The sequence below is a fragment of the Phodopus roborovskii genome, unplaced genomic scaffold (assembly GCF_943737965.1).
Source record: "Phodopus roborovskii unplaced genomic scaffold, PHOROB, whole genome shotgun sequence".
In the NCBI taxonomy this organism is placed as follows: Eukaryota; Metazoa; Chordata; class Mammalia; order Rodentia; family Cricetidae; genus Phodopus; species Phodopus roborovskii.
In genome coordinates, this window is record NW_026125295.1 from 11,080,018 (window position 1) to 11,100,082 (window position 20,065).

Here is a 20,065-nt window from a genome sequence, read left to right on the forward strand (position 1 = left end):
TTCTGCATCCATAGCTTTCCCAGAAGCTTGGTTCTTTATCTTTTGATTCAGTTTTAGTTTAAAGCTTTCTTCTGATAGGAGAGAATCATCTCCCAAATGTTTAGTTCCTCCGGTGAATAAAACTGCACTAAAACAAGGGCTGGAAAGATGGCTCAGTGGATAAAGGTGCCTATTGTCATCAAGCCTGAAGACCTTGGTTCAGTTATTGAAAAGTTTCTACACCCCAGTAAGCCTCTCCACCAATACAGCAATCCAGATCAGACCAAATCAAACCGAATTAGAAAAAGCCCACATTTAATGGACACACCCCTCCCAGGTGGCCTTCCAGCACCCCAGACAAGACGGGAAAGAGAGGCCAGTAAACCAGGAGTCTGTTCTCTGGGGGACAGTTAAAATACCCTGTGGGAGTGGTCTTGAGTATCTCTGGGTGGGGGGTGGCTTGGGTGGAACCTCCATCATGACATCCCAGACTCTTTGAGTATATGGATGCCAGGGGCTGGGGTAAAGCTTTTACCATAACACTTATGACCCACACGGTGGAAGGACAGAGCAGACACCTGTAGATCCTTTGATAACCCCACATACACACACACACACACACACACACACACACACACACACACACACGTTTGTAGCACACACTCCCAGTCTTCACCCCCCCATAAGTAAATAAATGTACTAAAAATCATGAGGATAAACATTGGTAACATTCAGTTGGCTGTCCTGGGTTTCCCTGAGTGGTCGCTGTCACTGGGACTCCTGGCCTTTTCCTTGGCAAAGGGGAGACCACACATCTTTGATTAAATACAAACTGTAGCCGGCCAGGGAAGGGTTGAGGGGCATAGAGTGTAGTGGGTAAAAGGACTCCCTTGTTGATTAGAAGTAGGTCTCTGGACTAAATGTCTCTGCAAAAATCTCATCCTGTGCTTCTTCTTACACTGTGAACTTTAACCTGTGGCTTGCACCTGAGTTATCGGGCCCTCAAACTGTCTTGGATGGTATAAACTGGAGAGACAGTGTCCTGACAATTTACTTCTGCTTCGGTGGTTTTCCTGAGTGCAGTGAGGATGACAACTCTAGTCACCCGCCCTTCCTAGGAACTGCTGTGGGTCCAGACTCCTGGGTCAGAGACTGTGTGTCCCTCTGGGCTTAGGACAGAAGACACCCAACACAAGGCAGGTCTTATCCCTTGCCTTCCTTCACCTTTTTGTTTTGTTTTGTTTTTTTTTTTTTTTTTTTTGTTGTTGTTGTTGTTTGTTGTTATATATTGAAATAAAGAAAAGATACAAGTTAGAATTCTGTGTGTGCTTTTAAGGCCTCTTTGCCCATGCCTCCAGTTCCAGTTCTGGTTTCATTACTTTTCTGACAAAAGCAACTTATGGGAAGTTTGTGAGTAGAGAAATCATGGTAACAGGAATATGAGGCATTGCATCCAGTCAGTGTGGTGGTTTGAGTAAGAATGCCCCCCCACCCCCATAGGCTCATGTATTTGAATGCTTGATCACAGGAAATGGCACAGTTTGAAAGAGTCAGGAAGGGTGGTCTTGCTGGAGGAAGTGAGTCACGGGGCGGGGGGGGGGGTCTTTCTTTTCTCCCTCTGCTCTGCGTCTAGGTCAAGATGTAGCTTTCAGATACTCCTCCAGCATCATGCCTGCCTGCCACCATGCTCCCTGTTGTTATGCTTCCTGCCTTGATAATAATGACCTAACCCTCTGAGGCTGTAAGCAAGCTCCAGCTAAGTGCTTTCTTTTATGAGAGTTGCTGTGGCCACCGTGTCTCCTCACGCCGGGAAGTAAGGGAGAGGTGAATGCTGCTGCTTAGCTCACTTTCTCCTTTTTATTCAGCCCCAGCACCAAGCCCACGTAAGGGTGCCACACACATTCGGGGAGGGTCTTCCTCCTCTCAGTTAAGTCTTTCCGGAAACCCCTTACAGATATACACCTATGGCGATTCTAAGATCCGGGCAAGCTGACAATGAAGGTTAACCTCTCAGGGCTTTTTGTTTTGTTTTCTGTGCTGAAAGAAAGAAAGGAAGAAAGAATTAATTTCAACTATTTGAAGGAAGAACTCAGGTTTTACCTTTTTGAGTAATTTGAGATTCCTTGAAACTGTTGATGGTTGAAAAGTAAATACTAAAAAGCTAAATACTATAATATCCAAGTCATACATTTGCTCCTCTCCTAGTTCATTTCAGGCCACAAAGTGAAGAAATTTTAATGACTAATGAGGTAATAAGTTTTAAAAAGTTATAACCCCTGAGCTGAAGACGCCATAAATTCAAAGCACCTTCACATGATAAGCTGAGGAATTATCTTAGTCAATTTTCTGTACCCAAAGATTTGAACACTTGGTCCCCAGTTGGGGGAACTGTTTGGGAAGGATGAGGAGGCGTGGCCTCATTGGAGTGGGGTGGGCTTTGAGGTTTCAAAAGCTTAGGCCATTATTAGTTAGCTCCCTGTCTCTCTTTCTCTGCCTCGTGCATGTGGATCAGTACATAAGCTCTCAGTCACTCATGACGGCCATGGACTCATCATCTCAAACTATTAGCCCAAACTCTTCTAAACAAACTCCTCTAAAAGTTGCCTTGGTCATAGTGTCTCAGGATCCTACACCTGTCTTTCTTTGTTTAGCCCTTCATTTTGCAATACACATACTCCAGTATCTCCTAAGAAAAGGGTACATGGGGAGGGGCTGTCCTGTCTTTGGATGTCTGGAAATCTCTTTTCCTGCTTTTCTGCTCTGCTGTGTTCTGCTTGCTAGCCACACTACCATCCATTTGCTTTAGAAGTTCATGTCTCCTCTTTTCACTACAGGGAGGTTTTGTGTTTTCTTATTCTCACTGCTGGAGATAATTTTGAAAAGTAAAAGGTGGTAATGAGATGGCTTTTCCATCTGGAGCTCTGGAACACCCTCCTTACTTCTTTGCTTGTGCGTGTGGATGGACGGGACTCTCTCCCATGGTCGTTTAATCTTCTCATTTCCGCTGGTGTAAATTATCTGCTAATACCCTTCAAAGGCCTAGCTCCTCGGCAATTAGCACACAGCATGGAAGACGTGGTGCTGCTTTTTCTCACTTGTCTGCCCTGGGATGTGTCTAGCTGATGGGTCTGCTCTTGTTTTCAGATTGCCTCACACCAGTGATGGCTGTGAACCTGCTCACCCAGCAGGAGGTCCCCATCGTCATCATGGCCAAGGCTGACTTAGAAGGTTCTCTAGATTCAAAAATAGGTATGTGGCTGTCTGTGCGTCATGCATGCTAATAACTTGTATAGGTTTAAGGGCAAAGGGCTCACAGTTCTTGCCGTCACTTAGAAGAGTATACCATTGAGTCTGTGATGGGTTTTGCCTCTTAGTGAAACTTCATGGCCCTCTTTTTGTTTTCTTTCTCTTTGTAGCTGAGGATCAAATCCAGGGCTTAAGCAATCTACCATTAACTGCAACCACAGTCATTTACCTTCAATGTAATTGTTTTTAGTTAAGGACTACATAGTCAAGAGCATGGTGGTACACACCTGAGTTCCTAGCATTCAGGAGCATGAGGTGGGACAATCACAAGTTTAAGGTTTTGTTTTGGCTTTTTTCTTGTTTAATGTATTTTATGTGTATGAGTATTTTGTCCACATGTGTGTATGTGTACTGTGTATGTGCCTTACACCCTTGGTGGTCAGAAGAAGGAAACAGATCTCCTGGAACTGGCATTACAAATGGTTGTGAGCTATCATGTGGGTGCTGGGAACTGAACACAGGTCCTTTGTAAAAACAAGTTCTTTTAACTGCTGAGCCATCTCTCCTGTCTGGTAACACAAGCTTAAAGCCTGTACAACACGGTAAAACAAAAGCAAGCTTGCAAACAACAAGAAACCTTGTATATTTGAAAGCATATTGGGGGTTGGTAAGACAGCTCAGTGTGCAAAAGTGTTTGCCACTCAAGCCTGCCAACCTGGGTATAGTTACCAGAACCTGATTAGGAGGTCTTCCAAACCTCCACATGTGCCTGCATACATACATACATATGCACACACTAATAATCATAAATAAAACAATTTACGCCTTCCTGGTTGCTATTGAGTATTTAAAAAGCCTAGGCTCTTGGATCATGAGTTAGTTCTGAAGACTTGGGTACATGATATGGGAGATAATACAACACAGACTAAAAATCTAATTTCAAAATCCAAGCCAGGTTTAGTGACTCAGCATTGAGGAGCCTGAGTCAGGAGGATCTTGAGTTTAAGGTCGGCCTAGGCTACCTCACAAGACCAAACCAGACAAAATAAAATTCACAAAATTACCAGCATGTGCAGAGATGGGAGCTCCAGGCACATTGGATCCATGTGGGCTAGGTTTTGGCATTGTGGAGGATGCTGATCTAAACTACTTGAGAAAGAGTCATGAAGCAGTATGCAGAGGCATAGTTAGAATCAAAGTTGGATGTCCTTGGCAGCCTTATTCACAGGCAATCCTCACCTAATGTCCTGTCACGGGAAGGGAACAAAGGATAAGTACCAGAGACAGCACTTCCCCAAGTCCGCCTTCAGGACAAACGGTGCTCCTCTTACCTGATTCCCGGTAGGGATCACAGCCATGCAGGACAGCAGGCCCTTGTGGCGATGGATGGACAGATTGTGTTTTCCATGCTGCTGCAAACACGCAGAGCAGGTGACATTTCATACTAAAATGACCTCAGCTCAGATTTGATGAAGTATTTCGAAGAGGTGTCAAAGCTGAAAGCTGGCACTGAGTGCTCAGGTTACGTCTGACCATTATAACCATGCATTTTATAATTAGTAGGATGTTATAAACAGCCAGCCAGAGTAAACTGAAGAAAATCTTGATATAGCTGTTTGGGGCAGACAAGGGGTATTTGAGATTTTGGCTAGATCACCGATGCAATATTAAAGTTCCAAGGATCTAGATGTTTTTAGGTGAACATGGGAATTTTTTTTTCCTGTTGTCTAAAGTATTGTTTCGTGCCTTCTAAGGACAGAAACAACTATGAAATAAAGCAGAATTTTCACCATCCAACCTGCACAGTTAGACTATGTCATATTTTAGAGTACTTTTTTTTTTTTTTTTTTTTTGAGACAGGTTTTCTCTGTCCTGGATCTTGCTTTGTAGACTAAACTGGCCTTGAACCTGCCTCTGCCTCCCAAGTGTTGGGATTAAAGGTGTTTGCCATCACTGTCCTGCCTAAAGAATACTCTTTACGTGGCTAGATAAATGTGGTCACTGTGTCTCCTTCGGGCTGTCACTGAGCCACCCTAAGCTGGACATTGAAAGTCTGGTAAATGACCACCATCTTGCCCCTGTGCCTGTGAACACTGGTTGGAACTGTTTGCTGTTGCTCTCCTACCTCACCCTTCAGTCTGCTGACATTCATTCACTTGACTTCATGCTTCCCTTCACAACTCGACTGGACTCAACACAGCTTTGCACCGTACTGTAGAGTTAATCCCACACATGCCTTCTGGACTTTCGGCCACTCTTCTGGATCTGTTTTGCAGAAGAGCTGGCTTTTAGTCTTCTTGTGTGACCCTTAACTGGTGGGTCGTGCCCACACGCACGTCAGCGTTTCCCACAAGAGAGGTGTCAACACCAGGAGGCATTTGGCAAATCTGGAGATATTTTGTTTGTCCCTGCTGAGGAAGTGGTCTGGGAAGGGGCCAGGATAATGTAGAATGTTCCCTGTGCTGCTGGGCTCAGAACAACCCATCCCGGCAGCAGTACCGCGTTCAGAACCCTGTCCTACAGTGCCAGCCACCAAAGACTGCTTCTGTGCACAGCTGAAGCCAGAAAAGCAGGCTGTTCACCCCGCCCCTTGGGTGAATGACCTCCTTGTGCTCCACCTCATCCCTCAAGAATTAAACGCCTGTTCAGAATGTCCTGCTGATCTCAGGGACACAGCACAGTCTCCAGTTCCGGCCTTCAGCGCCTAGACTTGAGGGATGTTTTTAGGGTGTTAAAATGCTGGCGGTCAGCACAGCTTTCCCCCAGGAAGTCACCGAGGAGATTCAAGAGGACCCCCTCACACCTGTAATGTAGAGTTCCAGTCGCATGTGTGGTAGATTATTAAACTTGCAGCTATGTTTTTAAGAATAAGAAGAACCAGAGAAAAAGACCTAAAGGAAATAATCCCAACATGGTGAACATGTGTGCTTGTGTATCAGGCTCCCCAAAGCTGTGTGTGTCCCATTCCCCTGGGTGGTGGGGCTTCCTGGCTTCTCTTCCAGGAGCTGACACCATGCATCGGTCTTGCCTGTTTCTTTGCTTGGAGCACTTAAGATGATGTTTTGTGTTTTTGGTCTTTTTTTTTTTTTTTTTTTTTTTTTTTTTTCCCCTCCTCTGCACAGGAATCCCCAGCACCAGCTCAGAGGATACCAGCATAGCCCAAGCCCTGGGCCTGCCCTACTCTGAAGTCATTGAAACTTCACCAGATGGCACAGAGAGACTGAGTGGATCTGCTGAGGTTGGTGCCCTGGCCTGTGCCTGAGAATTCACTTGTGAGTCAAGACCCAGAGATGGGTGTGATGAGACATGCTCTTACAGCCTGCCATTTCACTCTCTCTCCCCAGAAGCCTTGGAGCCCCGCTCAGTTTCTCAGAACAAAACACTATTCTTTAATACCTAGAAGTTTCTTAGTTTGAAATCTAGTCCAACCCTAGAACGACTTCATTGAGAATCTTGCTTGATAATGATCCTTACAAAAGAATCTTTGGCTTCTTGGAGAGGTGCCTGGTGCTGACTCCTCTTCCTGGGGAGGATGACGGCTTGTTCCAGGTTATCTGCTGTTTCCACCTAAGGTTTAACCCACTTACAGAACAGAAAAAAACACTCAGACTTATTCCAAGAGATACCTCAAGGTTATCTCTTGTTTGATTTAGTTCATTTGGCAGGGTATGAACCCCACCTGCGCTGTACTGAACCAGAAAGCATGGTGGAAGAGGCAGTTTCGGGGTGAGAGGCTAAAGTGGGAAGTAGTTTAGGTGAGTCTCGAACTTGAGCATATGTATCAGCATCATACTGGCCTAGTTAAAACACAGACTGGCAATAATACATATCCAGAGATCCTAACTCTTCCCAAGAGTTGTTTCCAGCACTTTTGCATGGTGCTGGTGTTGCTGGTGCTGGTCCAGGGATCACTGTTGAGAATCGCTGGCTAAGAGCCTTTCTGCTAAAAGCATGGTCCCTAGATCAGTGACTCTGACTTCAGGGTTAGGAATGTAGACTCCCAGCCCTACCCTAGTCACACAAGACCCCTGTGTGATTTGTATGCACATTAAAACTTGAGGGCACTGGTTTAGAGTATTTATTTTTAAACTTGGCTACACAGTGGTAACACCAGGAAAGTGTTTTCAAATATTGGTGCTTGGAAGGAGAGTGTGGTGATGCATACCTATAATCCTAACATTTGGGTGGTGAGGCTGGAAGGTTAGGAGTTCAAGGCTATTCTAGCTACGTAGAGTTTGAAAACAGCCTGAACTATGGGATACCCTGTCTCAAGAAACAAAACAAATGAAGTATCAGTCTGATGGTTGAATCTTAACCCAGATATTTCGACCTAATGGTCAGGAGTAGTTACAATTTCCGGGAGATTTGAACATGAGCCCTAATCTGGGATCTGCTGGCTCAGCATGTCAGTCTCACACCTGGCCAGTGATGACTCACTGGAGAAGCACCTACTGGCTGTCCGCCTGGTTCTGGTTCTGGTCCTATTGTTCATGAAGATTCAGGTGTTTCAGGTTTGTCTTAGGGTTTTTATTGCTGTGAAGAGACACCATGACTATGGCAACTTTTATAAAGGAAAACATTTAATTGAGGTATCAGCTTACATTTTCAGAGGATCAGTCCATTATCATCATGGCAGGGAATATGGTGCTGGCTATCTCTTGATCAGAAGGCAACAGGAAGTTGACTGTGATACTGAGCAAAGCTTAAGCAAGACACCTCAAAGCTCACCTCCACAGAGATAAAATTCTTCCAACAAGACCATACCTACTCCAACAAGGTCACATCTCCCTATAGTGCCATTCTGTATGAGCTTATGGAGGCTAATTACATTCAAACTACCACACTGTCTATCATTTTGTCTGTCTGTCTGTCTATCTATCTATCTATCTATCTATCTATCTATCTATCTATCTATCTACCATCCATCATCCATCCATTCATCCACAAGAGAATAGAGACCAGCCTTTCCCCTTTAAAAAGAGAGACAGTACCTGACTTCATGTTTGTCTCTCCAAACATAAACCATGTCCTAAGATAGTAATGCCTTTTTTCTTGGCCCTCATTTGTGTAGCCTACTGTAGGTATGGAAGAGCCAAGCCTGGATGTCTACAAGGGAGCCCCAGCTCTGGGAAGTACAGAAAATGATATCCATGGCCAAAACGGGGCTCTCTCTCTGGAGTCTTTTGGATGGGACTCCAAGCATTAGTTATCCTCTTTGTCTGCTTTCAGATAGCTACAGGTAGCCTTTGAGTCGCCTAGCTCTTTGCCAAACACTCAGCCAAATTCTGTCAATGAGGGGCGAAGAAGGGTAATGCAAAGCTGTTTTCCTTCATGAGCTTTTGGAGCAGAGGATAGTGGTACATGAAAAGACAAGCTTTGAAGAGGGCTGTCATGCTTTGTATCCAACTAAATGGTGTCAGTTGTACAGACTAGGGAATGTCTCCCCCACAGCAGAACCACCCCTTTATAATAAACTCTTTGAGAAAACTCTTCACATCTGTAGTGAGAGGGGTTGCTTTGGTGAACATGGCTGACTCTGTTACTATGCCATGTCTTGTGACTGTGAGCTCCTTGAAAACAGGAGCAGGTTACACTGAGGCCTGGCACATGACAGGACTGATCCCCAGGTGCCCACATCTGAATGTTAGCACGTCTTAGGGCTCGCTTCATCCAATTAGTTTGACCTCTGGAGAGCATCAGTGAAGAGAGGGAGGACTCTACCTTTGAACTAGTAATGCCCAGCCCTGCTGTCTATGAAATGGGAGTATTTAAGCACAGGGAATGATTTGTCTATTCAAGCTGAGGCAGATGTGGCATCTTACTTGCCTTAAAATATAATGCTGAAGCCGGGTGGTGGTGGCACACGCTTTTAATTCCACCACTCGGGAGGCATAGACAGGCTGATCTCTATGATACAACACTGAATTTTTCTTCTCTGGATTATTTTCTGTCTGAAAGGAAGGAGTCGTTAAAATGCATATGGTACAGCTCTTCCCTGGTAGTTAAACACCGGCAGTGATTCTCCACATGCGGGGCATGGCAGAAAGCGAGGGCCGCAAAAGCAGGACTCCCTGCCCACCACACACAGGGCCCACTGCCAGTGTTGCTTCCCAAGACCACCGGAAATGTTTTAATATCTTCAAAATGTGGGGGTAGAGCTGGAGAAATGGCTCAACAGTTGAGAATACTGTCCTCCCAGGGAACCCAGGTTCAATACCCAGCACCCACATGGCAGCTCACAACCATCTGCAACTCTAGTTCCAGGGGACCTATCACGCCTTTCCTGACCTCCCTAAGCACCAGGCACAAGTGTGATACACAGACGTACATGAAGATAAAACACCTATATGAGTAAATAAATAAACATTTTTATTGGAAACAAAAAAAAAAAACCTTGAACTTTTAGGTTCAAAATTCTTACTTGTTTTTCTAGCAGTACGTTTGCAAACTGTGACTTTTTTTTTTTTTTTTAATGTTAGCTTAAGGAGGAAAGGACCTATAAAATGCTAAATGCATCCAGGGCTGGGGGGTGGGGTAGGGGGAGAGTCCTGACGCGTCCTTGCCCAGAACCAGACCCTCTGAGAGTCACACCTTCATGCAGTGGTACAGGGCGCCGAGCGGGGGCAGCGATTTTCTTACAGTTGTCTCTTTCCTCTTCCAGTTCACAGGTATGACCCGGCAGGATGCCTTTCTAGCCCTGACTCAGAAAGCCCGTGGGTTGAGAGTGGGTGGAGATGTGACAAGTGACAAACTCAAAGACTGGCTGATCTCAAGGCAGCGTTACTGGGGCACACCGATCCCCATTGTCCACTGCCCAGCCTGTGGCCCTGTGCCTGTGCCGCTGCAAGACTTGCCCGTGACGCTGCCCAGCATCGCATCCTTCACGGGCAGAGGAGGCTCCCCACTGGCCTCAGCTCTGGAGTGGGTGAACTGTCCCTGCCCAAGGTGAGGGCCACAGCTAGCACCCGGAGGTGTCTAGGAGGCCCTCCTCTCACTGGGTGCTAAGTGCTGCCTTCCTTGCCAGCCTAAAAGGAATATCAAAAGCGTTTTGGAACCCCTGAGACAAGAGTGTAGAACCTGGCCCAACCCCTGTCGAGGGAGGGCCCTGAAACCCTGATCCAGTGTTGGGAAGACCATAGGTTTTCAGGATATTGTGCTGCCAGCCATTTCTGTTCCACAGAGCTTCCTCTAAGTGAGAAAGGGCGTTTCTCGCCTGCTCTGGTTTCCCAGAGAGCAGAGCCTGCGATAGCCATGGAGGTTTTAGCACCAACCATGGGGTCCAGGAATGACAGCCAGTGTGTTCATTTATTACCTTGCTGACACACACCAGCCTTCTTTCCTGTCTCATTTTGTAGTGGGATTGGGCTCTTCTAAGATCAGTGTAGTGTTTCTAGTGTGATTTTCATGATGCTATTATCAGCTGACTAAACAGAACAATAACAGACATTGTGCCATTTTTTTTCCTGCTTGTCTTTGCAAAGGAGTGTTCACATCCAGTACATCACTGCAGTCTAGTGTGGTAACGTGACTTCTTAACAGGACCACAGAACAGAATTTCCAAAGGGCAGAGCCCAGGCCTCAGCGTTGACCTTGCTCTCTGAGTGAATTTAGTGAGCCTCCAGGGCTGTGAGCATCCAAGCCAATGACAGCAGAGATACAGACAGTGGCTTTGGGAGGACTCTTTTTATATTTACTTTCCAGTTCTAAGACCTCGGGCCTGTCTCTTGGAAATCTCACTACTCTTCTGCATAGTAGGGTTTGGGGTAGTCTGTCTTACAATTCCCTGCTGTTCTGGGAACCTGATGAGATAGCATCTGTGGCACCTTTGGCCTAGTAACCCAGGCCAACCTGGTGACCTTGTGCCCATCATCAAGGGCTTGGTGTCAGTGGTGACAGTTAGTTGTCTTCAAGCCCAAGGAAACATTAATGGAAGTGAGCATGATGGGTGCCGGCCGGACGTGACGGCTTCTGGGTAGTGGTGCCTGGTTTTCCTTCGTGTTTCTGAAGGCTAAGCAAGGAAGAGAACATGCCTTCATCTTCCAGTTACTTTGCAAGCTACTGTATGTGGTCAAAAATAGTATCCAATCCAATGAAGACCTGGACTCTGTAGAGAATCACTCTGGAGATGGGCACCCCTTTCTGGAGGCACACTGGATTTCCTCCTCTGACAACTCCTGCCCTGAGAAACCCCACCAAGCCCAGGCTTTCTATAAAAAGGCAGGCATGAGGCCCTGCTTGATGTGGGAGTGGGAAGGCTGATTCCTCCTGTGATAATCATAGAGCCAGTGTAGACTGCTTAGCAAATATGGGATGTCAAACACAACCCTTTTCATTTTTAAACTGAAAATAGCCTCAAGCTCTTGTGTGCTTAGTGACTGGAAGGTCCCTCTGTTCTCTTGGAGACTGTATCCCTCTTCTCCCAGCTCTCCAAGAGCAGCCTCACTCAAGCTTAGGCTGCTCAAAGTGAACTATTAGGAGGCATGAGGCCCAACACCTCAGAAGCACAGCTGGTGGGAAACTGCACTGAAATAGAGAAGAAAAAAAAAAGCCAATTGGTAAATTTCTTTTTCTCAGGTGCAAGAGATCAGCCAGGAGAGAGACTGACACCATGGACACCTTTGTGGACTCTGCATGGTACTACCTCAGATACACAGACCCTCACAATGCTCACAGGTAATGTCCCTACAGTGTGGCAGGTAGCGCTTTGCATCCTCTACAAAACAAAACCAAGATGGAATTAGATATGCCAGGTGGGTGCCGGGGACATGCCTGGGAGGACAGAGAGAGGAGCTGAGCTGGCAGGGAGAACACCCACATCGTGAATATCTGTAGCTGCTACCCAGAGAGAGTTGAAGGAGGAGAATTCAGGGGAGACCTGGATCACAGCAAAGCTCAAGCCTCAGCAAGGCCTGTGGAAAGAATGCCCCGTACACAAGTCCATTTAGAACACAAGGTGGGCAGGTGCACTTCTGTACTGATGCCCTCCTTTTCTTCTCTTAGAAGTAATTGGGTATGGATGGCTGGACCAGAGTAGTTCCACAGACACAGTGGTGGATATAGTTGGTCAACTGTGTGCCTCATGCAAGACTCTTAGCTTGGGGAAGCTCGGGGACCGAGCCTTTGCCTAGGATGGAAAAGCCTGAGGTTCTATCTCTAACACCACAGGAGAAGGCTTTTTTTAAAGTGAGTTTGTTAAATTATTACTATTTTAGATTACTCAGCCTGGTAAATCCCAACTCTAAAGGAAGAAGATGTGAACTTAGGGGCCATAGGGATACCTGGCCATGGACTGCAGGGAGACAGGACACATTGCTGGGAAGGCTAAACAGCTTAGACTCTTCCCACACGTGGTCAATAAGTCTCCTGAACTGGAAATCAATAACAAATATACACATTTTTAAATAATTAAAGTAACCAAAAGTGTTGGCACATGCACATAATCCCAGAAGTCAGGAGGCAGGAACAAGAAAGTCAAGAGTCCAGAGTCCAGCCTAGGCTGCAAAAGACCCTACGTCAAAATAATAAATGAAATAAATAAAAATAGGAGTACAATGCAGAACTAAAAGTGACTAGGTTGGCCGGGTGTGGTGGTGTCTGTAGAGGGAAGTTTCTGTTCCACCAGCGCTCCCAAATAACCACACAGAGGCTTGTATTAATTGGAAATGCTCTGCCGATAGCTCAGGGTTGTTGCTAGCTAACTCTCACATTCATGTGAACCCATATTTCATAGCTATGCTTTGCCATGTGGCCTGGCACCTTTTCTCAGTAGGGCATGCCCATCTTGCTTCTCTACTCGTCTGCTGGCAACTCCTTCCATTCTTTCCTTCCTCTTCTTCTTCTTCCCAGCCTCCTCAGTTAGGCTCTCCCATCTAACCTTATCCTGTTCAGCTATTGGCCAGTCAGCTTCTCTTTTAAACCAATCACAGCAACATATATTCACACAGTGTAAAGGAATATTCCACAGATGTCTTTAATCCCAGCACTCAGGAGACAGACACAGGTGGATATCTGTGAGTTCAAGGCCAGTCTGGTCAACATAGTGAGTTCCAGGCCTATCATGAAAAATAAGGATCAGGGAAAACAGATAGGCTGATGTTTGTTCAGAGAGAAATAACTTACAACAGAGACAGATGAACACCAGCAGGTTCCAGTCCCAAAGGATGCTTCCAGATGCTCTCCAAAACAAGAGAGAGCTCCAGGGTTCCTGACCCCAGACTAATTCCTGCATGTCACACCCGCCCCTATCCCCACCCCCAATGGGCGTGGTCAGTGCAACAGGTGCAGACAGGTGGGTATCTCACTATACAGGCCCCTGGATGCTACACAGTGAGACCCTGACTTAAAATTAAATTAAAAAGTGCTAAGATTCCGGCCTGGGACGTAGGAAGAACTGAGGCTAAGACCACTGTTTTTTAAAGTGCTGTTTGAGTTTTCAACTGTCTGTTTCTTTGACAAGACGGAAACAGAAAGAGAGTAGTAAGTGACCAAGCAAAGCTATTCCAGAACCAGGAAAACACACTCTGCTCATGGGCCTTGACAGGCAGAAATATCCTGGAACTGTACTGTCCACATATAAAGGGCGTCCATTCTGGGCGTGGAGGTGCATGCCTGCAGTTCCGGCCTTGGAGGCTGAGGCAGGAGGCTGTAAGTTCAAGGGATCCTGTTCTACAGAACGGTATCTTATGTTGAAAACAGGCAAAGAAAGCGCCCCCTATTGTGGATTAGCAGCATGGAAGCATTTTTCTTTTTAGGCGGATGCTCAAGTCACATTATGTGGTTCCATGATTTGCGTTCATTTCGGAAACGAGTGGGATCCTGAGTAAATAGACAGATGCAAGGAGACCGGGAACTCCAGAGCAGTCCCGTGGGAGCCATAGAGAAGGTTGAAGGAGGCTTTCCCTGCTCAGGCTGCTTCCCGGTCATCCTCACCCCTGCGTAGCTCCTCTGTGAACAGAAAAGGCTTCTCCTGAATGCAGCATAAACTGAACATTTAACCTCATTTATCCCAAATTTGTGACATAAATACCAACCTCAACTTTGGCTTTTGCCTGAAACAGCAGTTGAATTTATTTACTCACTTTTATTTTTTTTATTTTATTTATTTATTTATTTATTTTTAATTTGAGACAGGGCCTCACTGTCCTGGCTGTCCTAGAACTTGCTATGTAGACCACGCTGATCTTGAACTCAGAGATCAGCCTGCCTCTGCTTTCCAAGTTTTGGGATTAAAGGTCTATGCCATCATGTCCAGCAGCATTGAATTTCTTTAAGAAACTATTGTAGCTGGAAGTCTGTTTGGTGATTTGGGTGGTTTTATTTATTTATTGATTGATTGATTTTTCTTATTTTCAGTTTTCTTAGAATGCTGGCATAGTAGTATCTGCAATCTATGCTATCCTGCCACCAGCAGTTTCTGCTTCCAGTCCTAGAATTAGCCAGCCAAGAGCATGCTAGGTGAAAAGTGGCATTGGGAGAAAACTCTGAAAACTTTTTTTTAAAGATTTATTTATTAATGCATACCATGTTCTGTCTGCATGTATCCCTGCACACCAGAAGAGGGCACCAGATCTCATTATAGATGGTTGTGAGTCACCATGTGGTTGCTGGGAATTGAACTTAGGACCTCTGGAAGAGCGGCCAGTGCTATTAACCTCTGAGCCATCCCTCCAGCCCAAAACTCTGAAATTATGAAACCAGGTAGCACAGATCCTCCAAAGCAAAAGTTCCCTCAGCTGATTTCAAACAAAGGGTTGCCTCGGGAACAGAGAGGTCTGTTCCCAGCCACAATGACTCTTTCCCAAAGCAGCAGCCAGCCACCTAGAGAGTCTTCCTCTCTGTGTACCTTAGCAGTAGGAGGAAGCTTGACCTGTGGTAAAACCTTGTTGGTCAAGATGAGGGAGTTACTGGGATATTTTACGACAGCCCTATAGAAGTCTCATCCCTTCAGTAAGCCATATTTAATCTCTTGCTGGCTATTTCAAAGCACTTTTAAAAATACGACTGAATTTCTTTTTTAAAATGAACATTTTCTACCGTGCTAGTTTCTATTATAAATGCTGCTGTGGCCCTCTATTGGTGAGAATTTAAAAAAAAAAATTCCTATTGTCTAAACATAATAAAAATTAAAGCATCCTATGGAGATGCCTTGTTGCCACTATTTTTTTCTTTTGTTCTTGTTTTTGTTCTTGTTTATGTTTTTGTTTGTTTGGTTGGTTTTTTGGCTGGTTTTGGTTTTTGTTTTTTTCAGACAGCATTGGCTGTCCTGGAACTCACTGTATAAACCAGGCTGGCTTTGGAGTCAAGAGATCCACCAGCCTCTGCCTCTGAGTACTGGGATTAAAGGCGTGCACACCAACTCAAAAGTTACATTTTTATTACATTTATTGTGTGCGTGTGAATGTGCATGTGTCATGAACCATGCACAGAGGTCAGTAGATGGATGACTCATGGATCCAGTCAACACCGGCTCTTTTCTCTTACTGCATATGCTTTTCTCATATTCAAAGAAAGTCACTGTCTTTTCTGACATTACTTCTTTTCAAGGCATATGCAGATTACAATCAGTCTAACTTATGGAGTGTGGCAAAGAAGGTTTTAAAATGCCCATTTATCCCTCTTCTAGTCCTTTCAGCCCAGCACTGGCCGACTTCTGGATGCCTGTGGATTTGTACATTGGTGGGAAAGAACATGCTGTCATGCACTTGTTCTATGCAAGATTCTTTAGTCATTTCTGCCATGATCAAAAGATGGTGAAGCACAGGTGAGCGTTTGTTTTTTTTTTTTTTTGTTTGTTTGTTTTGTTTTGTTTTTTAACTTCCTTTTTATTTCTTGCGTCTTTCACATCATGCATCTCTAACCCATCCATTCCCCACCCTGCATATCCGTTTTCTGCCCTTGCAACCCCCAATAATATTTAAGTCTAAAAAAAAAAGAAAAAAAGAAAAGAAAAGAAAAGGGGGGGGGGAGAATCTCATCGTGAAAGCCGTAGTGCGAAGTAGTGAGCCACACAGTAAACCCCTTTGTCCGTACGCCTTTAGTTGTAAGTGTTCGTTGCCAGGAGTCCTTGGTCTGGTTCGAGGCCTCCTTGGCTATCCGGCTGCTGCCCTGTGTCGTGAAGGATCCTGCAGCTTTGGGTCTGCAGGACCAGTTCCTTCACGTGCTCCAGCAGATCACAGAGTGGGTAGATAGATACTGGGGTGTTCCAACTCAACCCATAACTCTGGTTCTGAGCCTGGGTAGCCGCCGGCAGGGTTGGCGAGCCTGCCAGTTGTCCCTTGTCATCACCACAAGGTGAGCTCTCCCTGGTGAGTCTGCCCCTTGCACGGATGAGTGAGGGGCAGGGCCGGTCCTCCCGCTTCCAGGGCCCCAGGGTTGGCCTTCTTACACCTGCACGAGCAGGGCCAGCTCTTCCCCCCTGCCTGGGGTTGATAGGAGGTGGGGTGGGGAGACAGCACACACCCGCGTCTCAGATCACTGTGGTCTGCTTTTGTGTTCCTGCTTTTGCTACTCTTACTCATCGTTCATTGTTCTTTGGGGGAAATAGTGGTTTTCAGCCAAGCGTGTATGTCTCTGTTCCTCGTTTATGGTAACTCCTGGTGCAGTCTGCGTAGGCGGTCTGTGTTAGCTTCCCTCTGTCGCTGGAGAGGGCAGCAGCTCACAGCCTCATATTCTCTGCCTGAGGTTGTGCGACCATACAAGGAGGCAGCGAGGATGCAGTCCCAGGACCGTCATAACAAGATAGGAGTATGTCTGTAGATTCTCGGGAAAGTGTTTCCTTCCTCTGTCACCATGGCCAATGAAGGAACGTTGAATGGATTTCTGTGCTACCCGGCCGTGAGCTGCTTCCCAACTCTCATGTGGCTTCAGTGGCTCCTGCTGTACTGGAGGGTGTTTGTCTCCAGAGCTGCTGGTCCAGTCTTTGTGCTCCCTGCTCTGTCTGGAGTCATGCCTACCCGGGTCCACTGATGCCTCAGAGTAGACCCAGCTTAATTAAATGTACTTCCTGAGTGTTTGGGGACTTGGGAGAAGGTCGTGGTTTTTGGTTGTTTCTTTATTCTGTTCTGGTTTTGCCAGCTCAGCGACACATTTTAAGCAGTGCATTTCGTACTGCGCCTGGCCTTTTCACTGGTTTTTCTGTTAGGACAATAATTTACACTCTCCTGTGTGCATGCTGCAGCAGGATGATCCCAGGCCATCCTGTTGAGTACCCACTAGCAGAACAGGAAAGTGTACATCTCCCTTCCCACCCGCCACCTTCCATCCGTTTCCTGGGCTTTTGTTTCTTTTCCTATTCCAGAACAAAAAGATATTTTGCTTATCTTCCCCTTATACGTGTGTCTTAATGGTCTGCTTTTTGGGGAGAGGGGGAAAGATTGGCTATGTTTAAACACACTGCGTAATAGAAGATGACTTTGAACTGATCTTCCTGCCTCCATCTCCCAAGAGCTGGGGTTATAGACGTGCACCGCCGTACAGGCCCAGCCGGGCCACTCGGTTGTAAATATTACATATGTTACATGTGTCCTTTTCTTTTTTGATTTAATGGAATATTTTGATGCTTTTTCTCCCTGTCGGAGTATAGGTATTTCCCATTCTTTTCTCTTTCTGCATACTGTGTCATGATTATTAAAGTGTTCACTTATTTTCCTAATTTATTATTTTTAATTATTATTTATTAACAGGATAGGTGAGTGTATCTTTGTTGTTTTGTTTGTTTCGAGACAGGGTTTCTCTGTGTAACAGCCCTGGGTGCCCTGAAACTCACTCTGTAGACCAGGCTGGCCTCGGACTCACAGAGATCCCCCTGCCTCTGCCTCCCAAGTACCAGGGTTTAAGGCGTGTGCCACCACACCTGGCAGAGGAGAGTGTTTCTTAAGGACCTGTCCTAAGCTGAAATCTTGTGTCAACAGCTGCATATTTATTTTCTTCTAACTTTTTAGCTGGCAGTGGTGGCACCCGGCAGCACTTGGGACAGAGGCGGGCGAATCACTGAGTTCTAGGCTGCATAGTGAGAGCGCATTTAAAGTGCTTCTATTACATGCATTTATTAGCTTGAGTGGGTAGGTGCGTGCTTGCCGCAGTGTTTGTATGGGGTTCGGAAGACAACTTATAGGGGTTGGGTTCTCACCTTTCACCATGTAGGTCCCAGGGATCGAACTTGTCACCTTGGTGGCAAGTGTCTTTACTCACAGGCAGGGCCAGCCATCTTGTCTGTCTGTCCCTATTTTAAAATCTTTGACAGGGCGAAGACAGGGAGATTAACCTGTATCAAACACAATGTTATGTATCTGTAGCTTTCAGATTGTCTGTGGAGCAGACAAATTAAGCCTCATTAGAATGAGGGAGCTGGAGGCTCTGCCCTTAACCCATACCACCAGCTCTGGAGTTGGGCTGGGTGTAATTGAGTGCTGAAACTCAGTTTCTGCTTCTTATCCCAGAGACTTTGATGTGTCAAGGACACTAAACATGTCAATGTCACTGGGCCCCATCAGATAATTAGTTTAAATGCTTGTGGTTCCAGTTATGCAACTCCTTCTACTTTGCATTTTGTATCTGTGAAAACAGGTTTGCTAGCTGTGAGTTATGTCCTGTTACTATCATAGTCTCGGGGAAATTTTGTGTATGTGTTTGTTTTTGGTTTTTTGTTTTGTTTAGTTTTGTTTTTTAACTCGCCATCTGGTCCAGGACAGCCTGGGACACGTGTTCTTCCTCTCTCAGTGCTGGGGTTATTATAGGTATTTACCACCACACCCAGCCCAGGGTTTGTAAGACAGGGTTTCTCTGGGTAAACAGCCCTGTGTAGCCCTGGCTGTCCTGGACCTAGCTCTGTAGACCAGGCTGGCCTGGAACTCACAGAGATCCGCCTGCCTCTGCCTCTGCCTTGAGTACTGGGATTAAAGGCGTGCTCCACCACTGCCTGGCCATAATAATTTTTTAAAAGCCATGATTTACAGTGTGTAGTCTTCAAAAAGGAGACCCAGGGAGGCTTCTGGTAATTCTCAGTGAGGCCAGCCTCGATGTGGTTTCTTTCTTGTTCTGCTTAAGCAGCCACCTGGCCCAGGCAGGGGAGTAGGCAGCTGTCTGTGCAGGTCTTCAGTTTTCACAGAAATGGCACCCAATGCAGCCTGTTGATCTGTGCTTGGGATTTCCTGCGCTCACTTCGTCTTCCTCCTTCCTGTCCTTTAGAGGTGGGGCAAAGGTGGCCCCCAATACCCAGCAGGTGTCAGTGTTGTTATTTCTGAATTAGTGGAGGAGCCTGGACTAACCTGGAAATGAAGATTCCAGCACTTGTCTCCTTGCTAACACAGACTACGCTTCAATGGGGACGAAAATAATCTGCCCCCAGCGGTGCAGTTGGAGGGGGCAGGAGAAGGCTGAGGCAGAAGAACCGGGCAGAGAGGGCCAACATGGTGGCTGGTTTTGCCAGCCCTCCCTGGCAGTTTAGAGTTTCAGAACCTCACTTTTACAGAAGCCTCTGTGCGGCCCCTGAGATTAATGAGCAGTGCGGTTGCTTACACTGGTTTGTCCCTGAGTCCCTTCTGTTGAGCAAGAGAGTGGATGAACACATGGGGATGCTGTGCTAATTGTGAATCTGAGTAACGGCCTTGGTGATGTGCGGTGATCTCCAACAAGATGGGGCTACAAGTCCAGCAGCATTTCCCGTCTCCGTATCCCATGCACCATCTGTCACCCCATTTGTCACTTAGTGCCCCTGCCTGGTGGCGGTGCTAATTTATGAGCATGTCTTTAGTGGCCTGTTGGACTGTTACCCCTCCAGTTCATTGCAGACTGCTCTGTCCAGTCATGGTGCAAACAGTAGTGAATGAGTAAGGGTGTGAAT

At 46.1% G+C, this 20,065-nt stretch overlaps 1 protein-coding gene across 1 annotated transcript in view; it reads left to right on the forward strand.

The window, feature by feature from the left end:
- Lars2 (leucyl-tRNA synthetase 2, mitochondrial) overlaps positions 1 to 20,065 on the forward strand; it is an 82,036-nt gene that overhangs the window by 45,835 nt on the left and 16,136 nt on the right. Inside the window, exons 9-13 of the mRNA XM_051203011.1 lie at positions 3,124 to 3,228; positions 6,348 to 6,463; positions 9,887 to 10,170; positions 11,800 to 11,898; positions 15,848 to 15,985. Of these exons, the coding sequence (XP_051058968.1) occupies positions 3,124 to 3,228; positions 6,348 to 6,463; positions 9,887 to 10,170; positions 11,800 to 11,898; positions 15,848 to 15,985 (742 nt within the window). The remainder of the gene's footprint in view (positions 1 to 3,123; positions 3,229 to 6,347; positions 6,464 to 9,886; positions 10,171 to 11,799; positions 11,899 to 15,847; positions 15,986 to 20,065) is intronic.